General features: G+C 46.0%; 1 protein-coding gene across 1 annotated transcript in view; it reads right to left on the bottom strand.

Annotated features, from left to right (window-relative positions):
• aopep (aminopeptidase O (putative)) overlaps nt 1–25,584 on the bottom strand; it is a gene marked incomplete at its 5' end in the record, with an annotated part of 268,516 nt that overhangs the window by 146,737 nt on the left and 96,195 nt on the right. The window contains one exon of the mRNA XM_084323165.1: nt 22,116–22,176. Within this exon, the coding sequence (XP_084179291.1) occupies nt 22,116–22,176 (61 nt within the window). The remainder of the gene's footprint in view (nt 1–22,115; nt 22,177–25,584) is intronic.

Genomic DNA, 25,584 nt, shown 5'->3' with positions numbered 1-25,584 from the left:
GAACACCGATCGGTGCACATAACTCGATAAACAACATGATTTGGACGTATATACTATTATACAACCTGGAAATGGATCGGATATTTCGACATCCCATAATAGAAAAAATTCTATTCCACGCTCATCCCCCAACGGCGCGAGGAAGATACGGTGAGTTTCAGCGTTATTTTCTAACGTGTTCGATACTAACTGCTCTAATGATCATATCACCCACACTAGATGAATGATAACGTTGCCCACGGAATTATAAACGACCCCCCGCCCATCCGGTCAACATCAGATCATACGTAGTAACTTCTAGAAGTACCTCCAGTTGAAATTTTTTATCTGGCACCGATCGCTACCAAACTGTATTTGATCATCAATATAATGCATTTGGGGCTATAAATCAAGTTCTGGAGAAAGCTGCAGAAAACGATAAAAACATACTTATACTTTAGACCGTATTTTAGTATGAATATGTGAATGAAAAAGTATAACGTTGCTACACCCTGAACAATAGTTCTGTTCCGTTAGGGGCTCTGCTTGGCATCACTACTGCACTATCTCGCATATGTGCACGTGCACTGAATAAAGACCACAAATGTACCTTTAATCCCAATATTTGTCTGACCACACCCCTCATCAGCTTACCTTCATAAGCAGGTGTGTGGTCACCTGCTCTCCTCCTTCTCGCTTTCACCACAAGGAAGAAGTGCCTCGGTAGATCCCCACACTTGACACCATGATGGAAGAAAGGATTAGGAGCAGCTTTGGGAAACAAGGATACGTTGACATCATATCTTTATTTTCTCTCTCACTATTTTCGAGAAAATACGGCGATATTGTCTTCGTACTGGAGTGTCTGGAAGATGATGATCATTCTAAAAACCCTCCACCGGTTTTCGTATTGGGAGCACGCCGCTGCATGCTTCTCAACTGCAGTTCCTTGCTGTGTTTGTTGGGGTGAAACCTGTCAGGCCACAGCTGAACTGTCGGACACGCCGCTGTTGTGAGAAGCGGTGGGTTTCAGGTTGGGTGAGTACTGTTGCTGGGGGGCTTCACTTGTCTGTTAGTGCTATGGGGGCTACTTGACAATGTTTATGGAAACCGGCCCCAGGCTAGGGTCCTTTGTTCAGCCACCTAGGCGACAGAAGGCCTTGGTCTGAAGACCATTATAGTTTTAACTAGTGGGCCGCGACCATTAACACTGGTGATCCCTGTGTGTTCTGGACGAGTGGACTTCTCTCTGTCACCGTGTTAAGGCCCCATCTTTCATATCCAAATGAGAGTATTCCTTCACAAGGGGATATGTGCATGGATGTGCGATAGCGGCAGATCCATGTTCAAGTCAGCTACACAGGCCAGTTGGTATTGTGCTGATTCCGTCGGGTGTTGGTAAAATCACCGTTGTAAAGCGGTGTTGACATCTTGTTTTCTCTTTTCTCTTAAAAAGTGAGGAGAGGTTCAGAACGGCGGCCTGTCTGGGTGAGTGTTATGTCATTGTTTACATGTTCAGGTGATAGCTGCTTAGCTTACGGTTAGCCAGTCAGCTGTTAACTGCTGCGTTAGCCTGCTGGGATCGCTGCATGGCCTGCTTAGTGGGCCTACTGTTAGCCAGTCAGCTGTTAGCTGCGGGGCTAGCATGTCGTGATCACTAGGTAACGTTAGCTTGCTGCTATAGGCCATGGCCTGGCGCGGGGTAGCTTTAGCTTCTCGCGCGCCGCCGTGAGCTTGCTTCTGGTCGCGTGCGCCGTTAGCTCGGCGTCTCGCGAGCAGGAGCAGTAGCGCCCGAACGGTTGGAGCGGCCGTTAGCTTGATGCTATTCTGTTGAACGTGCTTTGATTTTAACATGTTTTACACTCTTGACTACGACGTCATCCTTGACAGGGGATGTTTCGTCGACCCTGCCCTGAGCCAGGACGGCAAGGTTGCATCAACAAAGAGGACTGTAGTGCGGGTTGGAGCGGCGACGCTGCCCAGTTCGAACAACACAGGAGCGGCTGTGTTCCTACGGTGTCTGTGACTGCACTTCGCTGATCTACGTTCCGGGTAGGATCAGGTTTGACCAGACCTTATAACACGTCTTCTGGTTTTACTTTTCTAAATGTATTGTGAATAACGATGTTTTTCCCAAAACGTGTGTTGCTGCAATGCATTTTAGGATACGACGCGGGTTATGTGTGAGCTGTTTTTGTCACTGGCAGTTAGCTTCTCCGTGCAAATCGGGTTGTTGTTACAGATGTGATAATGATCTGGTTGTTGTGTGAGTAACATCATGTGTGTTGTTATGTACCGTGTACTCACAACTAAGGTAACTAACCTATGAAGCTATGCTTAGTGACAAGTGAGTAAAAGAATGTTCTTTTCTCAGCCTGTGATGACAATGAACAGTGTGCTCACATATTAACAGGTTTTCCTGTTTTAACTGGCCGTATTGAGGGTAAAATAAGAGGATTGTGTTTCCCCCCGGTTCCCTGGGGACTTTTTCATCCTCCTATCAGACATGTTGTGCACTAATTGTGTCTTTTGTGTGGTAGGGATGCGATGTAACCCTTAGCTTGATTGCTGAGGTTGTGCTAAAACTGCTGGAGAAACTTTATTTTCCTGAAAGAAAAGATGGTTTGGTCGCTGTCGTGTGTGCTTAGCAAGGCCTGTGGCCGATACTAATCGAGAATGATGTATTCTCTCATTGTGAAAAACGGCGTTCCTCTGTTGAGTGTTTTTGCCATTTTTTGTAGGTGATGATGGGTTGTGTGTGTCATGTGACCTACAACTGGGTTGGACTGGCCACAGAAGCACATGTGTATGTTGGACCGGGGCTCTTAGAGAGCCCTCTCTATTTCTGTGTTTTTTCCTTAGTAAAAATCAGATAGCAGGTTAGCTCATGCGCTGTGTGGAGCTGTCAAACGCTTCATAGAGCTGACTATGACTGTGTCATATTCTCTTTTTGTCATTACATCGTATCATGGGTGTGGGGTCGTAAAGGGGTGAACTGGTAACCTTTCCTCTCCCCCTTGTTTCTGTCGGTCAGGGGTACACCCCCTGTCCTTCAAGGTTCCCGTCACGTGGCGGTTCGGCACGTTACGGGGGGGGGGGAGGAGTTTCCTGGTCCCACGGCCTGGTATATTGGGCGTGTGCACCGCAGGAATTCCCCCGCCATAGAGTACGTCACCGTGCGCGTCTCTGTTGGTAGGACTTCCGTGTGCTGTTCAGGTCCATGTGATGGATCTGTTTCAGGGGGGTGGTCAAGGCTCCTCCTCACCAAGCGCCTATTCGGGCCTTCTGTGAGTTCGGACTCCTTCTTCCATGTGAGGGAGCCTCCATCAGAGTACAGAGCCTTCCTCCTCAGATTGTCAAAGTGAGTGGACCCTCTAGAAGGGTCCTATTCTATTGTATATGTATTCGATTCAATTCGATTATTGAGTGTGTATGGGTTCAGTGCCTCTTCCCCGGAGAGCCCTAAAACCAATTTTTTACATGGCTCAAGGTGCAATATATTCTTTTCAATCTGTACAGCTCGCGTGGGAAGTCTCTCTGGGGATCCCCGTCTCCTTCCTATGGGAGGGTGGTGGGATGTAAAAATGTGAAAATGTTTTACCCCTGGCTGTGTAGACTGGGATACATACTGTTGATGCTTCCTTCTTTTCTATTCAGAAAGTTTTGGAGTTAGGAAGTGTCACACCCCTCTCGTCGTTCCCCTGGGCGCCTTGGGGATTCAATGACAGGTCTGAATAGCCTGTTCATTGATGGGGGTGTGTCCCGACGCACGTATAGTGCTAGCTCGCTGTAAACAGGCGACTGACTGGCACGCCTTGGTTGCTTATGGTTGAAACAGCGTTTTTATAAAGCAACTGAGATGGGGGTTTTTCCTCTTCCGACGACCAAATCCCACGACCTGGGTTGGTTTTTCGACGGATTCTCCTTCATGTCTGGGGGGTGATGAGGGAATGGATCTGAACATATGTAGAGGGGTCTCACGCACTTGGGGTGGGCCACCAGGCGCGGTTCGCCCGAACGTCTGGGTGGCGCCTTCTTTTCATGTTAAGATCGACACGCATATCTGCCCTTCTCCTGGAGTAGGCATGTCGGCGTGGTTAGGGCACGGGACTGGTTCTGGTCGCGCTGGTCCGGATCAGTTGAACCCGTTGTCCGCCGGGGATGCAGATCTGCTGTTCTGGTACCCTGAGGGACTTGGGCTTTTTTCAGGGGGAAAAATGCCAGGTCGGTCCGGGTGTCACAGGGTTAAGCGCTATGGAGACCCTGGTTGGGTACGTTTTTACTCAGCACTGTCGTAATGGCTTACGGCCATGCCAACCTGTACACGCTCGATCTCGTCGGATCTCGGCCGCTACACAGGTTGGTCCTGGTTAGTACTTGGTTGGGAGACCGCCTGGGAATACCAAGTACGGTGTGCTTAGGGGCTGGTTCTCCATTATTTTCCGCTCCCCTCTCACGCATGGCGAAGAGGGGCCTGTGGGGGTGGTTTTTGTCCTCCTCTGGTGGCCCTGTGCTTCCCGTACCGCCAGGCCCGGTCCGAAGTAATGTTTCGTCGACCCGTAGGCCTGGGTTAACCCTTTTTTGGAAACTGAAACACTTGTACTGCGGTATAGCCGGTGTATACCCGCAGGTGTGTTTGAGTTTTTTCTTGAGGGGTTATAGGAACAACCACCGCATTGGGTAACACCAAGGTGGTTGATTCCCTGGTGTGTTGGTGCAGTGTCAACTCCCGGGTTCACCGGTTGAGGGTGCCCCTGCACGTTCATGACGTCTGCCAATCGTGTCAGCCTTCTCTGCCTCGACCCCTCTGGGTGGGGGTTTTTAAATGGAGGCTTGGTCATGCAACACCGCCAGCTTACGCTCCTTCCGCCGGGGCGGCTGTGTTCAGCTGTCCCCTCTGGCGCCTGTCTCGTCCGCAGTCTCCAGGCTAGGGTTAATAGCCTGTTGCCTGGTTTTTCCCCGGTGCGCTGCCTGCTTCCGTTGGTTAACCTTTTTTGTGTGCTTACGGCCATGCTGACTGCCTGTTGCAGGGTCAGTGTGCCAGGCGGTGTACTATTGGGGGGGACGGGGCCCGCTCGGCTTACGGCCATACCAACCTGAACACGCCCGATCTCGTCCGATCTCGGAAGCTAAGCAGGTTCTGGCCTGGTTAGTACTTGGATGGGATTCCGCCTGGGAATACCAGGTGCGGTAACTGAGGGGCCTTTGTCCGAATACGCTGGCGATGTGGGGGGCGGGGCACTACGTGCCCACCTGGTGGGGTCTTGATGCTGGCATCATGGACTTCTCCGGGCCCCCATTCCAGGGAGTCCAGTCCTTTTGGTGGGTCTGGGTCTTCCTTCGCGCTCCGCTGCTACGGCCTTGCCACGGGGTTGGGTTTGCCCTTGACCCTGTGATTCTGGGGGCAGTAACGAGGTTGTTCCTCCGTTCGTTCCCGGGTGGCATGCGGGTTGTGCGTGTGTGTAGTCGTGGGGTCAAGCCACGGTCTGCTCACCCTGTGCGTTGAGTTGCTTGAGTGCCTCTTCGCACGGTCGGGTCCGTCGCCCTCCCGTGAAGCCCCTAATAGGGGGGATGCCCTCCATTAGGGGGGGTCGGGGGGGCTCGGCCCTCCCTGTTCTGATGGTTGTGGGGGGCTGTCAGCGGGGTGTATTTGTCAGCCAGCGGCTCCGCTTGGCCTCCCCTTGTGCAGTAGTGATGCCAAGCAGAGCCCCTAACGGAACAGAACGTTAGGTTATGGCTATAACCAAGTTCTGTTAGTTAGGGGTGACGCTTGGCATCAGACGGCCGCTGCAGCCCTTGATCTCACCTTATGGTGAAAGCTTGGGAAGGAGGAGAGCAGGTGACCACACACCTGCTTATGAAGGTAAGCTGATGAGGGGTGTGGTCAGACAAATATTGGGATTAAAGGTACATTTGTGGTCTTTATTCAGTGCGCGTGCACATATGCGAGATAGTGCAGTAGTGATGCCAAGCGTCACCCCTAACTAACAGAACTTGGTTATAGCCATAACCTAACGATATAGGACATTGAATGGGCCATAATAATGTCAATTTAGCAATACAATTTAAAAAGTTATAGCCCTGCAAAGAAGGGGAACTTCTCCATAGACAAATAGAGCTGGCTAGGGATGGTAAATTATGAATTTAACCATGGCGATCAAAGTGTTAATAATTTTTTTTTAATTTTTTTTAATAATATATATATATATTATTTTATTGTATTATTATAGATCCTACAGAGGGCGGCATTGCATAGTCTATTGGTGAAAAACATGTTGTTTACAGTGGTGGCTGTTCATGTAAACATACAGTGGTGGCTGTTCATGTAAACATGTAATTAACACTTTAATCGCCATGGGTTAAATTCATAATTTACTATCCCTCGCCAGCTCTATTTGTCTATGGAGAAGTTCCCCTTCTTTGCAGGGCTATAACTTTTTAAATTCTATTGCTAAATTGCCATTATTATGGCCCATTCAATGTCCTATATGAATTGTTCAGGGTGTAGCAACGTTAAACTTTTTCATTCACATATTCATACTAAAATATGGTCTAAAGCAGGGGTCAGCAACCTTTTTGACATGGAGTGCCTGTTTGAAATATAGTTGTAACTAGTGTGCCTAAACAATATTCCATGCATCGTAATTTTTTTTCTCATAATCAGGTATTTTTTATGATAATCTTTACATTATTACATCATTATTGTTATTGTTATTATTAACAATATTATTATGATGGTTGTATCAACCCTAAATCTGAGTTGGGGGGGGGGGATGCAATGCAGACAAACAGCTGCATACAGTGCGACCATTTCACTCACATTTGCCCATTCATTTTTGGACACATCACACACCATCGGTGTGTGTACTGTACGTGTGCTGTCATAGCTCCACCTACAGGCCTAATGGAGAACACCAGGAGAACACCAGGATGTGAATGGAGGGAGGGTGAATGTGAGGTATATCGTGTAAATAAGTTTTGATTGATCGCAAGACTACACTGTAAAAATAATAATAATAATAATAATAATAAGTTACCAGAACTTAAAAAGTTCAGTTACTGTGCATTAAGGTTTTCAGTTTTCAATCCATAATAAGTTAACAGAAAAATAAGAACACAACCACATTATTTCAACCTAATAAAACTATGTTTATTGTCATTGTTTTAAGAACACAAGTTGACTTGGTAATACTCACATTTTGAGTAAAAAAATTGCTTTTAACATGTGCAATGTTCAATGAAATAGAACAATAAATAATAAAATTTGTTGATTAATCCCACTGGTCACAACGGTGACCGTAATAATGTTTTTGTTATAAGGCTCTGCAAATGTTACTGAATGATGTAGCAATGTATTTCCAGCTAAATTGAAATAATAAACAAATAAAGGGTCTCAATTAAATATGTGGTAGTAAAAAGAACCTGTGGGAGGATTTCAACAAGATAAATGCGACAACAGTGCAAAATATTTCACTATAATATTTCAAAGCAAAAAAAAAAAAAAAAAAGTATAATATTTTTATTTTTATTTTTTTTTACTGCTGCCCCCTGTGCCTATGCAAATGCCCCCGCGTGCCTATGCAGGCACGCGTGCCTAGGGTTGCCTACCCCTGGTCTAAAGTATAAGTATGTTTTTATCGTTTTCTGCAGCTTTCTTCAGAACGTGATTTATAGCCCTAAATGCATTATATTGATGATCAAATACAGTTTGGTAGGAATCTGTGCGAGATAAAAAGTTTCAACTGGACGTACTTCTAGAAGTTTCTACGCATCATCTGATGTTGACCGGATGGGCGGGGGATCGTTTATAATTCCGTGGGCAGCGTTAGATGATTCATCCAGAGTGGGTCATATGTTCATCAGATCAGTTAGTATAGAATACGTTAGAAAATAACGCTGAATCTTACCGTGGCTTCCTCGCGCCGCTGGCAGATGAGCATGGAACAGATTTTTTTCTATTATGGGATGTAGAAATGCCCGATCCATTTCCAGGTTGTATAATAGTATATACGTCCAAATAACGTTGTTTATTGAGTTAAGGCGAGCGATCTATTATCCAGTGTTTCAAGATGGAGTCGCGGGAGCTATATCGAGTGGCCGGACCACATATGGATGAGTACTACCGGTTCAAAGGTTAATATCCGGTTGGCGATCTGCCGATCGGCCACCAGATGGCGCTCTTGAACCGCTAGAGAATTGAGAGGAGATCAGCAGTGTGTCTCAGGGCTCCGGAAAGGAAATATGATTTCGATGACAGATTTTTGAAATATTGACATCAAAGACGAGTTATGGCGTCTTCGGCAGAATGAGCATGGCTCGGAATGACGTGAAAACTCGTCCGCTGCGATCATAGTGTTAAACAAAGCACTCAGAAGAAAATAAACAAGCTACTGCATCAAAGTTACTACTTATGATAAACAATAGCCCTTGCACACCGCAGTCACGTAAGGGGCTAGATAAACAAAGGCATTCGTTTTGTGGCATTAACGTTATATAGTTAGTGTTACACGTTCAATAACATCAGCATATTATTTACCCAAACATAGCAAGTAGCAAGCACTTGTCCTCAGAGTCTGGCTATTCCCATCATGTCACTGCCATTGGCTCCTCGCCGCGCTCTCACCGGCCGTCTTACCCCACGGATGCGCGCCCGTCCTGGGCATCGGTCAACCATGGTGCTCCCACCTAAGTGAGGTGGGAGCACCATGCGCCCCAGCTGTCCCCTTGGGCTTCCGTTGCTCATAAGAGCCCTGAGTTGTACCCATTCTGCAGTCTGTTAATAAAGTTTTCAATCAGACACATGTATAGAAAGGCTTTGTTTTATTATAACATTCGTTGCAGTAAAATCATTATGACTCGTTTGGTCATCCTCATCTACGTTCTCGGCGGGGAGCTAACGTATTAGCTACGGTAAATCTGTTGTGCTTCTCGCAAGCAGATCAATGGAGGCATTGCCGGAAGTAAAAAACTAATAAACGCTTGCCGATTGGTGGTAACAGCAGAGGTGTGACGTAATTGGCAGAATCGCCTGTCAATCAAAATTGTTCTATTGCATTGGTTGAGAGCTCTGGTTGAGACAATAGTATCCAGCTACAGCCCGGCAGACCATACTGGTTGAGCCGAGCGCCGCCTCATCACATCGCTTCAACCCCGTGCGCCTCCTTTATTTTTTTTTCACCGAACGTTCGAACCCATTAATTAATGTCCGAATGTCAGCGTAACGAACAAACGTTACGTTCGGGCTCAGCCTTAGTGTGTGTGTGTGTGTTCCTCTGTGTGTGTGTGTGTGTGTGTGTTCCTCTGTGTGTGTGTGTGTTCCTGTGTGTGTGTGTTCCTCTGTGTGTGTGTGTGTGTTCCTGTGTGTGTGTGTGTGTGTTCCTGTGTGTGTGTGTGTGTGTGAGTGTGTGTGTGTGTGTGTGTGTGAGTGTGTGCGTGTTCCTCTGTGTGTGTATGTTCCTGTGTGTGTGTGTGTGTGTGTGTTCCTCTGTGTGTGTGTGTGTGTTTGTGTTCCTCTGTGTGTGTGTGTGTGTGTGTGTGTTCCTCTGTGTGTGTGTGTGTGTGTGTGTGTGTGTGTGTGTGTGTGTGTGTGTGTGTGTGTGTGTGTGTGTGTGGGTTCCTGTGTGTGTGTTCCTCTGCGTGTGTATGTGTGTGTTCCTCTGTGTGTGTGTGTGTGTGTGTTCCTCTGTGTGTGTGTGTGTGTTCCTGTGTGTGTGTTCCTCTGTGTGTGTGTGTGTTCCTCTGTGTGTGTGTGTGTGTGTGTGCGTGTTCCTATGTGTGTGTGTGTGTTCCTGTGTGTGTGTGTGTGTGTGTGTGTGAGTGTGTGTGTGTTCCTCTGTGTGTGTGTGTGTGTGTATGTTCCTGTGTGTGTGTGTGTGTTCCTCTGTGTGTGTGTGTTCCTCTGTGTGTGTGTGTGTGTGTGTGTGTGTTCCTGTGTGTGTGTTCCTCTGTGTGTGTATGTGTGTGTTCCTCTGTGTGTGTGTGTGTGTGTGTTCCTGTGTGTGTGCGTGTGTGTTCCTGTGTGTGTGTGTTCCTCTGTGTGTGTGTGTGTTCCTCTGTGGGTGTGTGTGTTCCTGTGTGTGTGTTCCTCTGTGTGTATGTGTGTGTTCCTCTGTGTGTGTGTGTGTGTGTGTGTTCCTGTGTGTGTGTGTGTGTGTGTGTGTGTGTATGTGTGTGTGTTCCTCTGTGTGTGTGTGTGTGTGTGTGTGTGTGTGTGTGTGTGTGTGTGTGTGTGTGTGTGTGTGTGTGTGTGTGTGTGTGTGTGTGTTCCTATGTGTGTGGCTTTGGGGGAAGCGCTTCTGACTCTGAGGCCATGGTTACACTGGGGTTTTTGTTTTTGTTGCTGAATGATTTCGTTTGCATGTCCAAGTTAAAAAGAAACGCCGTTTTGGCAGGAAAACAGAAGCAGAAGCAGAAAAATTCCCCTAGCGGGAACGCTCAAAAGGTGTTTTCGTTTTCGAAACTCGCCAACAATGGTGCCATGTAATCTGCGCGAGCCGGATACGGAGCCGTTCTGCCCAATGCCCATGCGCAGTAGAAACCTGCACGGTTATTTCCAGTGTTTACAGCAGAGCTGTCCCAAGTAGCTGCAGCTACCATGTGTTGTCAAGTTATTGTTATAAGGAGCTCAGTCCAAGCTACAACAGTCTGCATCCCTTAACAATTGTTTGTATTGAGCCATATTGTATTGTACCCATTCTGCAATCTGTTAAATAAAGTTTACACCCATTCATTCTGCTAGCATTAACGTTACCAAGCTGCTAGCCACAATGCTATACTGTTATAATGGCATATCCCAATCACGTTAGCACGTAAGCTAACAAACTTCGCTGCTAGCCACAATGCTATACTGTTATACTGGCATATCCCAATCACGTTAGCACATAAGCTAACAAAATCGGCGACGATCTTTTTGTGAGACTAAACTCCGCACTTGGTGGTCAATTGCATTGATGTTAGTTTTGTTTCATCAACAAATCATCAACAAATGAGGCAGAACACACAGTGAATGTATCCGTTTTTGTTTATTGCACTTTATTTCTTGCTGAAAAATAAATGCTATGTGGCTAAATGGCTCATGCGAGGTATAAAGATGGTGGCTTTTGAGATTTTGAGCAGTATGTGGAGTGTCTCATTCAACCTTTCTGATTGGTTGAAAATGGCCTTCATGTTTGAACTACATCGCCGCCTACTGCTTTGGCATTGTACTACATGTATATAGTAGACAAGACAAAACGACGTCTAACTTAACTCTTGCTTGCCTGCCAACACGCAGCGTTCTGAAAGGCGAATAAAACGAAACGAACATGGCCCTAGTGTAACCGCAGCCTGATTCCAGTCATTTTGCATTGTCACATTTTCATCACATCTGGGGGGTAATGACATCGCACATGATTACCTTATTATGATTGTGATGGATACGTTATTATGATTGTGATGGATACGTTCTTATTATGATTGTGATAGATACGTTATTATTATGATTGTGATGGATACGTTCTTATTATGATTGTGATGGATACGTTATGATGATTGTGATGGATACGTTATGATGATTGTGATGGATCCGTTATTATGATTGTGATGGATACGTTATTATGATTGTGATGGATACGTTATTATGATTGTGATGGAAACGTTGTGATGATTGTGATGGATAAGTTGTGATGATTGTGATGGATATGTTATTATGATTGTGATGGATACGTTGTGATGATTGTGATGGATACGTTATTATGATTGTGATGGATACGTTATTATGATTGTGATGGATACGTTATTATGATTGTGATGGATACGTTGTGATGATTGTGATGGATACGTTATTATGATTGTGATGGATACGTTGTGATGATTGTGATGGATACGTTATGATGATTGTGATCGTCCAATCAACAGTCATCTCCCGCCTCGACTACTGCAACGCACTGCTCGCTGGCCTCCCGGCCACTGCCACTAAGCCTCTTCAACTCATTCAGAACGCAGCGGCCCGCCTGATCTCAAACCTACCGAAGTCGGCCCATGTCACCCCACTTCTTAGGGACCTGCACTGGCTCCCCATTGCTGCACGAATCCGCTTCAAGGCCCTCGACCTAGCATACCGTGCGGCAAAGGGAACCGCTCCCGCCTACCTCCGGTCAATGGTCTCTAACTACACACCCTCAAGACCCCTACGCTCTGCATCTTCTGGCCGCCTCAGACCTACTCCTATCCAAGCTCCGGGAGGGTCATCAAAGAGAAGTCGCCTATTCTCAGTCCTTGCCCCACAATGGTGGAATGAACTACCCACCCCAGTTAGGACAGCCGAATCACGTCCAATCTTTCGCCGTCGACTAAAGACGCACTTCTTCAACCATTATCTAAAAAAAAAAAAAAAAAAAAAAAAAAAAAAATCTAACCCTAACTAACCGTACTGTCATGCACTTGTCCTAATAAACTAACCTACACTGTAGCACTCAACACTTTGATGAGCATTGTTGCTCAGCTGATAAGAGTTGTGCCCTTCCTGATGGCTTGTCGTACAGAACTTGTAAGTCGCTTTGGATAAAAGCGTCAGCTAAATGACTAAATGTAAATGTAAATGTATGGATACGTTGTGATGATTGTGATGGATACGTTGTGATGATTGTGATGGATACGTTGTGATGATTGTGATGGATACGTTATTATGATTGTGATGGATACGTTATGATGATTGTGATGGATACGTTGTGATGATTGTGATGGATACGTTGTGATGATTGTGATGGATACGTTATTATGATTGTGATGGATACGTTATTATGATTGTGATGGATACGTTATTATGATTGTGATGGATACGTTATGATGATTGTGATGGATACGTTGTGATGATTGTGATGGATACGTTGTGATGATTGTGATGGATACGTTGTTATGATTGTGATGGATACGTTGTGATGATTGTGATGGATACGTTGGGGAAGTGACTGGACAGAACACAGAGACCTCTACTCAAGCTTCCATGCCATTATTCTGACAAGGCTGTTCCATCTTCTGGGAACTTCTGTTTCAGTCATATGGACCAGAGAGACGTGTTGTGGTGTGTATCAAAAGATAATACTATCCTGAACCATGGTAATGAATACATAATACTAATCTATCCTGAAACATTGGTAATAAATACATAATACTAATCTATCCTGAAACATTGGTAATAAATACATAATACTAATCTATCATGAACCATGTTTATCAAAAGATAATACTATCCTGAACCATGTTAATAAATACACAACATTAATCTATCCTGAACCATGGTAATAAATACACAACATTAATCTATCCTGAACCATGGTAATAAATACACAACATTAATCTATCCTGAACCATGGTAATAAATACATAATATTAATCTATCATGAAACATGTTTATCAAAAGATGTGTGTTTACAAGGATGCCATATTCAGGATACTTAACTTGTCCGGCTGTATGATTTCCCTTGCCGGCTAAAGAACGTTAGGTTATGACCAGTGATGCCAGTAAATTATTGTAATCTGATTACTTTTCCCCGAAAATAGTAATCTAACGCGTTAATCTTTAAAAGCCAGTAATCTGATTGCAGTTACTTGTCCAAGTGGCTGTGCATTACTATTTCATTACTATCTCATCATAAATTCATAATGCAGGCGGAATGCAGTATTTTATTTAGTTTTCGACAGTCAAAAATACATTTTGAGCTGTTTTTCTTTTGGGAGTGACGTGGTGTGGCAGTGAAAGGGTTAAATACAAGAATGTGTCCCGCGGCGTGACTGGTCCCTCTGTCTCTGAGTGACTCTGCTTTGGTCCAATCACATTCCCCATCCACAGTCTGCGAATCAGAGGCAGAGTAGGGCGGGTCTTCACAGCACGTCATGTGACATATGCGCCAATCGTGTGACAGCAGGGCTCCGTCGTCGGAGAATTCCACCCCAAAACGCTTGGCAAAATTAAAAGTGAAACCGCAAGATGACTTTTGCGGTTTCTGTTCAGAATTCCACCCCAAAACGCTCGTCTAAACGTAGCCTCAGTCACTACTTCACGTTTATTCATATGCGGAGGAAACAAAATACTGTCTACCGCTAAAAACAGCACATCCAATTGCATTGAAAGCATCTGGAATCACAACACTAGCCGACGCTTCGACTAGGTACAGGAGGGTTGATGGTGGCAGAGCAAAAGCTCTTATTTGCCAGATTTACAGTTAATTTACATGTTAAAGAGAGACTGATTGTATGTTTATAGAGAGACATTTATAAAAACAATTTAATAGTTACAGTTGATATAATTGAATAGTTCAGCCTGCATTTGTTAGATGTGATACACTGGTTTTGTAAAACCACTGGCTGGCTGCTCTAATGCTGTGAGCATCATAGACTGTTGCTTTACCATACTTGATGGTACAGAAGCTGAAGCACTAGTTTAACAATTTACGTTATGTGCAGAGAAACAAGTTAAAAACAATTTATGCACTTTCAATAAAGCGTTTAAAAAAAACTGTTGGGGGAACGACGACGACTTCGTAACCTAGTTACTTTCAAAGTAACTAAGTTACTCTGATAATCAAGTAATCAGTAAAGTAACTTAGATTACTTTTTAAAGGAGTAATCAGTAATCAGTAATCAGATTACTTTTACAAGTAATCTGTGGCATCACTGGTTATGACTATAACCAAGTTCTGTTAGTATAGTGACGCTCGGCGTCACTCTCTGCACTGTCCTCGCACACGTGCACGCGCACTGAATAAAGACCACAATGTACCTTTAATCCCAATATTTGTCTGACCACACCCCTATCAGCTTACCCATATAAGCAGGGGTGGGGCCACCCACTCGCCTCCTTCCCAAGCTTTCACCACAAGGCGAGATCAAGGGCTGCAGCGGCGTCGGACGCCGAGCATCACCATACTAACACTTTGGCTGCCGGAGGTTAAATTCATGATATACCATCTGTTGCCAGCTCTATTTGTCTATGGATAAGTTCCCCTTCTTTGCAGGGCTATAACCTTTTAAATCCTATTGCTAGATTGCCATTATTAGGGCCCATTCAAAGTCCTATATGTATTGTTCATTGTGTAGCAACGTTAAACTTTTTCATTCACATATTCATAGTAAAATATGGTCTAATGTATAAGTATGTTTTCATCTCTTTCTGCAGCTTTCTCCAGAACGTTATCTATAGCCCCAAATGCATTATATTGATGATGAAATACAGTTTGATGGCAATCGGCGTGATATAAAAAATTTCAATTGGACGTACTTCTAGAAGTTTCTACGTATCATCTGATGTTGACCGGATGGGCGGGGGATCGTTTATAATTCCGTGGGCAGCGTTATATCATTCATCTAGTGTGGGTCATATGTTCATCAGAGCAGTTTATATCGAACACGTTCAAAAATAACGCTGAATCTTACCGTATCTTCCTTGCGCCGTTGGACGATCAGCGTGGTGTAGACCGTTTTAGATTATGGGATGTTTATCCAGATGAACCATTTTCAGGTTGTATAATGGTATATACGTCCAAATCATGTTGTTTATCGAGTTATTGGCAACGGATCGCTGTGTGTTGTGACGAGCTCGAGTCCCGGGACATGTACCGAGTGCCCGGAAGTGGTGTGGGTGAATAGCACATCGTCCAAGTGGCTTCCTGTTGGGCGATTGCGCCGATCGGCCACCAGATGGCGCTCTTGAACCGCTGGAGGGTTCGTGGGGGTTTTTGGTGGGTCTCAGGCCAGCGGATGGGAAATATGAATCCGATCACAGATTTTTGAAATATTGATATCAAAGACGAGATACGGCGTCTTCGGCACCTTGAGCATGGCGGGGAAGGATGCCTAAAAACGTCTTCTGGCAGTTAAAGTGCTAACAGAACTTGGTTATAGTCATAACCTAACGTTCTGTATCGTATGGCTCTCGCTCGGCGTCACTCTCTGCACAAGGGAGGCCGAGTGAGAGCCATCGGCCGACAAATACACCCCGCTGAAAGCCCCCCACAACCATCAGAACAGGGAGGGCCGAGCCCCCCCGACCCCCCCTAATGCAGGGCACCCCCCCTATTGGGGGCTTCACGGGAGGGCGACGGACCCGACCGTGCGAAGAGGCACTCAAGCAACTCAACGCACAGGGTGAGCAGACCGTGGCTTGACCCCACGACTACACACACGCACAACCCGCATGCCACCCGGGAACGAACGGAGGGAACAACCTCGTTACTGCCCCCAGAATCACGGGGTCAAGGGCAAACCCAACCCTGTGGCAAGGCCGTAGCAGCGGAGCGCGAAGGAAGACCCAGACCCACCAAAGGGACTGGACCCCCTGGAACGGGGGCCCGGAGAAGTCCATGATGCCAGCATCAAGACCCCACCAGGTGGGCACTTAGTGACCCCGCCCCCCACATCGCCAGCGTATTCAGACAAAGGCCCCTCAGCCGAGCGGGCCCTGTCCCCCCAATAGTACACCGCCTGGCACACTGACCCTGCAGAACAGGCAGTCAGCATGGCCGTAAGCACACAAAAAACGGAAGCAGGCAGCGCACCGGGGAAAAAACCAGGCAACAGGCTGTTAACCCTAGCCTGGAGACTGCGGACGAGATAGGCGCCAGAGGGGACAGCTGAACACAGCCGCGCCGGCGGAAGGGGCGTAAGCTGGCGTTGTTGCATGACCAAGCCTCCATTTAAAAAGCCCCCACCCAGAGGGGTTGAGGCAGAGAAGGCTGACACGATTGGCAGACGTCATGAACGTGCAGGGGCACCCTCAACCGGTGAACCCGGGAGTTGACACTGCTCCAACACACCAGGGAATCAACCACCTTGGTGTTACCCAATGCGGTGGTTGTTCCTATAACCCCTCAAGAAAAAAACTCCAAAACACACCTGCGAGTATACACCGGCTATACCGCAGTACAAGTGTTTCAGTTTTCAAAAAAGGGTTAACCCAGGCCTACGGGTCGACGAAACATGACTTCGGACCGGGCCCGGTGATACGGGAAGCACAGGGTCACCAGAGGAGGTCAAAGACCACCCCAACAGGCCCCTCTTCGCCATGCGTGAGAGAGGAGCGAAAAAGAATGGAGAACCAGCCCCAAGCACACCGTACTTGGTATTCCCAGGCGGTCTCCCAACCAAGTACTAACCAGGACCAACCTGTGTAGCGGCCGAGATCTGACGAGTACAGGTTGGCATGGCCGTAAGCCATTACGACAGTGCTGAGTAAAAAATGTACCCAACCAGGGTCTCCATAGCGCTTAACCCTGTGACACCCGGACCGACCTGGCATTTATCCCCCTGAAAAAAGCCCAAGTCCCTCAGGGTACCAGAACAGCAGATCTGCATCCCCGGCGGACAACGGGTTCAACTGATCCGGACCAGCGTGACCAGAACCAGTCCCGTGCCCTAACCACGCCGACATGCCTACTCCAGGAGAAGGGGCAGATATGCGTGTTGATCTTAAACATGAAAAGAAGGCGCCACCCAGATGTTCGGGCGAACCGCGCCCGGTGGCCCACCCCCAGGGCGTGAGACCCTTCTACATATGTTCAGATCCATTCCGTCATCATCCCCCAGATATGAACGAGAATCCGTCGATAACCAAACCAGGTCGTCGGATTTGGTCGTCGGAAGAGGAAAAACCTCCATCCCAGTTGCTTTATAAAAACGCCGTTTTAACCTCAAGCAACCAAGGCGTGCCAGTCAGTCGCCTGTTTACAGAACACCCCGAGCTAGCACTATACGTGCGTCGGGACACACCCACATCAATGAACAGGCTATTTAGACCTGTCATTGAATCCCCAAGGCGCCCAGGGGAACGACAAGAGGGGTGTGATACTTCCTAACTCCAACTCTTTTTAGTAGAAAAGAAGGAAGCACCAACAGTATGTATCCCAGTCTACACAGCCGGGGGTAAAATTTTTTCACATTTTTACATCCCACCACCCTCCCATAGGAAGGAGACGGGAATCCCCAGAGAGACTTCCCACGGAGCTGTACAGATTGAAAAGAATATATTGCACTTTGAGCCATGTAAAAAAATTGGTTTTAGGGCTCTCCGGGGAGGAGGCACTGAACCCATACACACTCAATAATCGAATTGAATCGAATACATACACAATAGAGTAGGACTCCTTCTAGAGCAGACCTGGGCATTGTACGGCCCGCGGGCCGCATCCGGCCCGCGGGATGATTCTGACCGGCCCGCGAAAGATTACATGATAATAAAAAAAAATTAAAAAAAAATTAAAAAAAATCTTTTTTTTAATATATATATATTTTTTTTTTACTTTTTTCTTTTCATGTCAACGTTCACACGCACAATATACGCTTAGGAGACATGCTCAGAAGATGTTGGTTCTCTTTGGATCCACCTACATATGTGAACAGACATTCTCATTCTCGTTTACCAAGTCCAGGTACAGATCCTCTCTCACTGATGAACATCTGGCAGCTGTGCTTCGCATCTCCACCTCAGACATGCAACCTGACTTTGATGGACTTGTTAAAGCTCAACAGAGACTGGATTTCTCACACTGAATGAAACAAAAAAGAACTGAAGAACACTAAAATGTGGAAATATAACAAGTGAAATGGGACACTTGATATTTTTTTTTCTTAAATGTTTAATATAGGCATGTAAAGTAAAAAAGGCTACAAAACTGGGACACTTTTCTTTACACAGTTCAGTGACATGTCTTGTTTATTTTTGCTATAAGATGAAGTGATGTCTTTAGAAAGCTAAGAAAATCCTTGTTTCAATAGTATATGAAACTCAAAATGCCCTTTGTTATTAAAGTTTCACATTTTGTTTATCATTTTGGAAATAAATTCTATTTGAATAAATTCTATTTTTGAAAGCTAACCTCACCTTTTAATTGCCAAATAATAACATACATTCTTACCAGGGGTCAAAACAATGCCATTTACTGCTTTTTATATAGAAATAAAATGTATATTATGCATAATTGAGTTTGGAATTTTGGCCCGGCCCCCCAACATATTTTCAGTTGCTCATTCGGCCCCCCGGGAAAAATAATTGCCCACCCCTGTTCTAGAGGGTCCACTCACCTTGACAATCTGAGGAGGAGGCTCTGTACTCTGAAGGAGGCTCCCTCCTCACGGAAGGAGTCCCAACTCACAGAAGGCCCGAATAGGAGCTTGGTGAGGAGGAGCCCTGACCACCCCCCGAAACAGATCCATCACATGGACCTGAACAGCACACGGAAGTCCTACCAACAGAGACGCGCACGGTGACGTACTCTATGGCGGGGGAATTTCTGCGGTGCACACGCCCAATATTCCAGGCCGTGGGACCAGGAAACTCCCACCCCCCCCCCCCCCCCCCCTCACCCTGTAACGTGTCGAACCGCAACGTGACAGGAACCTTGAAGGACAGGTGGGTTTACCCCTGACCAACAGAAAAAAGGGGAAGGAAAGGTTACCAGTTCACCCCTTTACGACCCCACACCCATGATACGATGTAATGACAAAAAGAGAGTATGACACAGTCATAGTCAGCTCTATGAAGCGTCTGACAGCTTCACACAGCGCATGAGCTAACCTGCTATCTGATTTTTACTAAGGAAAAAACACAGAATAGAGAGGGCTCTCCAAGAGCCCCGGTACCAAACTTACACATGTGCTTCTGTGGCCAGTCCAACCCAGTTGTAGGTCACATGACACACACAACCCATCATCACCTACAAAAAATGGCAAAAACACTCTACAGAGGAACGCCGTTTTTCATAATGAGAGAATACATAATTCTCGATTAGTATGGGCCACAGGCCTTGCTAAGCACACACGAAAGCGACCAAACAATCTTTTCTTTTAGGAAAATAAAGTTTCTCCAGCTGTTTTAGCACAACCTCAGCAATCAAGCTAAGGGTTACATCGTATCCCTACCACACAGTGACACAATGTAGTGCAACAACATGTCTGAGAGGAGGATGAAGAAGTCCCCAGGGAACCGGGGGGAAACACAATCCTCCTACTTTACCCTTAATACGGCCAGTTAAAACAGGAAAACCTGTTAATATGTGAACACACTGTTCATTGTCATTACAGGCTAAGAAAAGAATCATTCTTTACTCATTTGTCACTAAGCATAGCTTTATAGGTTAGTTAACCCCCTTAGTTGTGAGTACACGGTACATATAAACACACATGATGTTTCTCAACACAACAAACCAGATCATTTTCACATCTGTAACAACAACCCGATTTGCATGGAGAAGCTAAATACCAGTGACAAGACAATTCACACATAACTCGTGTCGTATCCTAAATGTAGTGCAGCAACACTCGTTTTTGGAAAACATTGTTATTTACAAAACATTTAGAAGGGAAAGCCAGAAGAAGTGTACAAGGTCTGGCCAAACCTTGCCTACCCGGAGCGTAGATCAAGCGAAGTGCAGTCTCAAGGCACCGTAGTAAACACAGCCGTCCTGTGTTGTCAATCTGGGCAGCGTCGCCGCTCCATCCCGTCGCTACGGTCCCTCTTGTTGACGCAGTCCTTGCCGTCCTGGCCCAGGGCAGGTTCGACGAACATCCTCTGTCAAAGATGACGTCGTAGTCAAGAGTGTTTAAAACATGTTATAATCAAAGCACGTTCAACAGAGTAGCATTAAGCTAACGGCCGCTCTAACCGTCGGTCGCTACCGCCCCTGCCCGCGAGACGCCGAGCGAACAGCGCACGCAACCAGAGGGGAGCTTCGAATCCCCCCCGCCTCTCCCCGTGAGGGAGAGGGGAGTTGGGAACCGCGGCGGCGCGCGAGGGGCCGGAGCCACCCCGCGCTGGGCCTCGGCCAATAGCAGCAAGCTAACGTTTCCTAGCCTAGCCAGGTAGGCCACCTAGTGATCACAGCAGGCTAGCGCCGCAGCTAACAGCTGACTGGCTAACAGTAGGCCACCACTAGTACGTAAGCTAAACAGCTATCACCTGAACTTGTACACAATGATATAACACTCACTCAGACAGGCCGCCGTTCTGAAACCCTCCTCACTTTTTAAGAGAAAAGAGAAACAAGATGTTAACACAGTTTTACAACGGTGATTTTACCAACACCCGACGGAGCCAGCACAATACCCAAATGGCCTGTAGCTGACTTGAACACAGATCTTCCGCTACCGAACATCTATGCCCATATTTCCTCGTGAGGAATACTCTCATTTGGATATGAAAGATGGGGCTCACAGTGACAGAGAAAACATCCACTCGTCCAGAAAACACAGGGATCACCAGTGTTAATGGTCGTGGCCCACTAGTTAAACTATAATGGGCTTCAGACCAAGGTCTTCTGTCGCCTAAGAGGCTGAACAAAGGACCCTAGTCTGGGGCCGGTTTTCATAAACATTGTCAACTAGCCCCCATAGCACTAACAGACAAGTGGAGCTTGCCAGCAAAACATAACTCACCAAACCTGGAACCCACCGCTTCTCACAACAGCGGCGCGTCCTACAGCCCAGCTGTGTCTTTACCGCAACCAGCACACAGCAAGGACTGCAGTTGGAAAGGCATGTAGCGGCGCAAACTCCCAATACGAAAACCGGTGGAGGATTTTTAGAATGATCATCATCTTCCAGACACTCCAGTACGAAGACAATATCGCCGTATTTTCTCGAAAATAGTGAGAGAGAAAATAAAGATATGATGTCAACGTATCCTTGTTTTCCAACTCTTCTCCTACCATCACATCACTTCAAGTGGGGATCTACCGAGGCACTTCCTTGTGGTGAAAGCGAGAAGGAGGCGAGTGGGTGGCCCCACCCCTGCTTATATGGGTAAGCTGATAGGGGTGTGGTCAGACAAATATTGGGATTAAAGGTACATTGTGGTCTTTATTCAGTGCGCGTGCACGTGTGCGAGGACAGTGCAGAGAGTGACGCCGAGCGAGAGCCATACGATACAGAACTACAGTTGAGTCATAGGGGAGGGGCTGAATACTTTCAGTCTCTGGTGTCGAAGACAGACGCGCAGAGATGACAGCTATCAAATCCATTTCGAGACAATGGATCCAGTAGGCTACATTGTTGGCGGTGTGAAAATATGCAGAGAAAGCTTAATATCTTTAGAAACGTGTATATCTCCGTAGCATAAAGACAGTGTGCATCAGGCAGAAAAGAGAGACAGGAAGAGACGCCCCTCATACCTTCGGAATCCCTGGTCGATCCAGCCAGTCGGAGTAAACAGCGGCGAGCGTGAGGCCCTGTCTGGAAGACAATGGAGGAAGTGTTAGTATTATTTACACCTTCTCTCTCTCTGTAATTACTGCGGCCACGGAGGAGCACTAGAGGAAGATATGGTCCTGGGAAGATATCATTACTGTAATGCCAGACGAGACACCACCCAACTATACGTGTTATTCCCATGGTCTGAGTCACGGAGAGCACCCAGGGGGATATTATTATGTGTACTCTCTCCCAAATCTAAAAGCCAGAGTGATAAAACTCCAATTTTTGATGTCATCGGGTATAAAGTCTGATGCTGCTCCACAGAAGAAGAAGAAAATAATATCATAAACGAGTAATCGTGTGCAATATCATAACCCCAAGATCTGACGAAGCATGTTAGGAAGCAGAGGAAGGGTGAAAGGAAGCATAATATTAGTGTATGGAATGTCGTGCTGTTTTTGAGCATGTTTTAGTTTTCTCTGAGATGTCTCCGTTTGTTGTTTTATTGATATTTGTTGTTTTATTGATATTTAAATTGTTCTATATGTTTGTATATTTGTTATTGTTCTATATTTGTTTGTATGTCTGATTTTGATTTGTTTAATGTTCTATATTTGTTTGTATATTTTATTGGTGTTTTATTGATATTTGTTTAGTTTTTATGTTGTTTTATTGATTATTCTTGTTTGATTTTTATATGTTTGTATCCAGACCCCAGGAAAAATAGTCGCTACTGAGGCAGTGACTAATGGGGATCTGAAATAAAGAAATTAACATTTTTTTTAAATAGGGAGGATGTTAGGAAGCATAGGAAGCATATGAGGAAGCATAGGAAGGATGATAGGAAGGATGTGAGGAAGCATAGGAAGTGTGATAGGAAGCATAATAGAAACAGGTTCCAATCACAAGGGGGTGGAGTGCACGCACGCACACGCACGCACACACACACACACACACACACACACACACACACACACACACACACACACACACACACACACACACACACACACACACCTCCTGTACACCTACTCATACAGAGGGCTGTTTACTGAAATACAGACGCTGACATCAGACACAAATATTGACCGTCGCCCAACTCTTGATACTCTCCCCATCTTTAATTCAATGCATCTCTGCAGAACAGTGTCTGTGTCAGCTAGGGGAGGGGAGGGGCTGACAGAGAGAGAGAGAGAGAGGGGGGGGGGGGGAGAGAGAGAGATAGAGAGAGGGGGGGGGGAGAGAGAGATAGAGAGAGGAGGGAGAGAGAGATGGAGAGAGGGAAAGAGAGAGGGATACAGGGAGAGGGAGAGAGAGGGGGGAGATAGGGAGAGAGATGGAGAGAGAGAGAGAGAGAGAGAGGGGGAGAGGGAGAGAGGGAGAGAGGAGAGAGAGAGAGAGAGAGAGAGAGAGAGAGAGAGAGAGAGAGAGAGAGAGAGAGAGAGAGAGAGAGAGAGAGAGAGACAGATGTCTAGTTGGAAAGACGTTGCGAGGGGTTAATGAGATGACAATCAGGAGGAAAGGGAATTGAATGATGAGGGAGAGAGAGAGAGATAAATATATGATATAGATATATATAGAGAGATAGGGAGAGGGAGGGTCGGAGTGAGAAAAGGGAGAGAAGGAGAGCAAGTTCAAGTTTCTTTATTAGTTGTCATACAGAAGTACAGAATACTTTTATATAAAATGCTTCTTTCTGTTTTGCTCCAGAGATTGTGCTAGATAAAAATAGATAAGTATAAAAGTATAGTAAGTATAAAATAGAAGTCAAGTACGTAGACAAAAAGTGTTCAATATATACATATATACAATGTACAATGCAGAGTAGAAAGTAACTGAGTTACAATACAATATACTATACAGTACAATGCAGAAATGGGATGAGGTACAATTTAGGTACAATTTACATGGTTATCCTTTTACACTCCAGTTAATAAGAGAGCGGGTGAGACTGTCCTCATGATTGGTGTCTGGAGCTGTCACTCACTGCGTCCCCGCCTTAGGGGTGTAGCATTCAAATGAAGCACTGTTTGACGAAACAATACCAGTTACCCTTAGCTGCCAGAGTTGTACCCTTCCTACTGACTCGTTGTACACAATTTGTAAGTCGCTTTGGATAAAAGTGTCAGCTAAATGACTAAATGTAAATTAATGTTTTGTTTTTGGTCTGGATAAATTCACAGTATAATAAGTTACTATAGCTATACTATATATATATATATATATATATATATATATATATATATATATATATATATATATATATATATATATATATATATATATATATATTAGGGATGCTCGATATTGGCTTTTTTACCGATACCGATATTCCGATATTGTCCAACTCTTAATTTCCGATACCGATATCAACCGATATCAACCGATACCGATATATGCAGGGTTCCCCCCCCCCCAAAAAACCCAGGCAACAGATGATGCTACCTCTCTGCTCCCTGTAACCCAGGCAACATATGATACTACCTCTCTCTGCTCCCTGTAACCCAGGCAACAGATGATGCTACCTCTCTGCTCCCTGTAACCCAGGCAACAGATGATACTACCTCTCTACTCCCTGTAACCCAGGCAACAGATGATACTACCTCTCTGCTCCCTGTAACCCAGGCAACAGATGATACTACCTCTCTGCTCCCTGTAACCCAGGTTACAGATGATGCTACCTCTCTGCTCCCTGTAACCCAGGCAACAGATGATACTACCTCTCTACTCCCTGTAACCCAGGCAACAGATGATACTACCTCTCTGCTCCCTGTAACCCAGGCAACAGATGATACTACCTCTCTGCTCCCTGTAACCCAGGCAACAGATGATACTACCTCTCTGCTCCCTGTAACCCAGGTTACAGATGATGCTACCTCTCTGCTCCCTGTAACCCAGGTTACAGATGATACTACCTCTCTGCTCCCTGTAACCCAGGTTACAGATGATGCTACCTCTCTGCTCCCTGTAACCCAGGCAACAGATGATACTACCTCTCTGCTCCCTGTAACCCAGGTTACAGATGATGCTACCTCTCTGCTCCCTGTAACCCAGGTTACAGATGATGCTACCTCTCTCTACTCCCTGTAACCCAGGTTACAGATGATGCTACCTCTCTACTCCCTGTAACCCAGGTTACAGATGATACTACCTCTCTGCTCCCTGTAACCCAGGCAACAGATGATACTACCTCTCTGCTCCCTGTAACCCAGGCAACAGATGATACTACCTCTCTGCTCCCTGTAACCCAGGCAACAGATGATACTACCTCTCTGCTCCCTGTAACCCAGGCAACAGATGATACTACCTCTCTGCTCCCTGTAACCCAGGCAACAGATGATACTACCTCTCTGCTCCCTGTAACCCAGGCAACAGATGATGCTACCTCTCTACTCCCTGTAACCCAGGCAACAGATGATACTACCTCTCTGCTCCCTGTAACCCAGG

Source organism: Notolepis coatsorum (genome assembly GCF_963971535.1).
Source record: "Notolepis coatsorum genome assembly, chromosome: 10".
Classification (NCBI taxonomy): domain Eukaryota; kingdom Metazoa; phylum Chordata; class Actinopteri; order Aulopiformes; family Paralepididae; genus Notolepis; species Notolepis coatsorum.
This window is presented reverse-complemented; position numbering and strand designations above follow the sequence as displayed.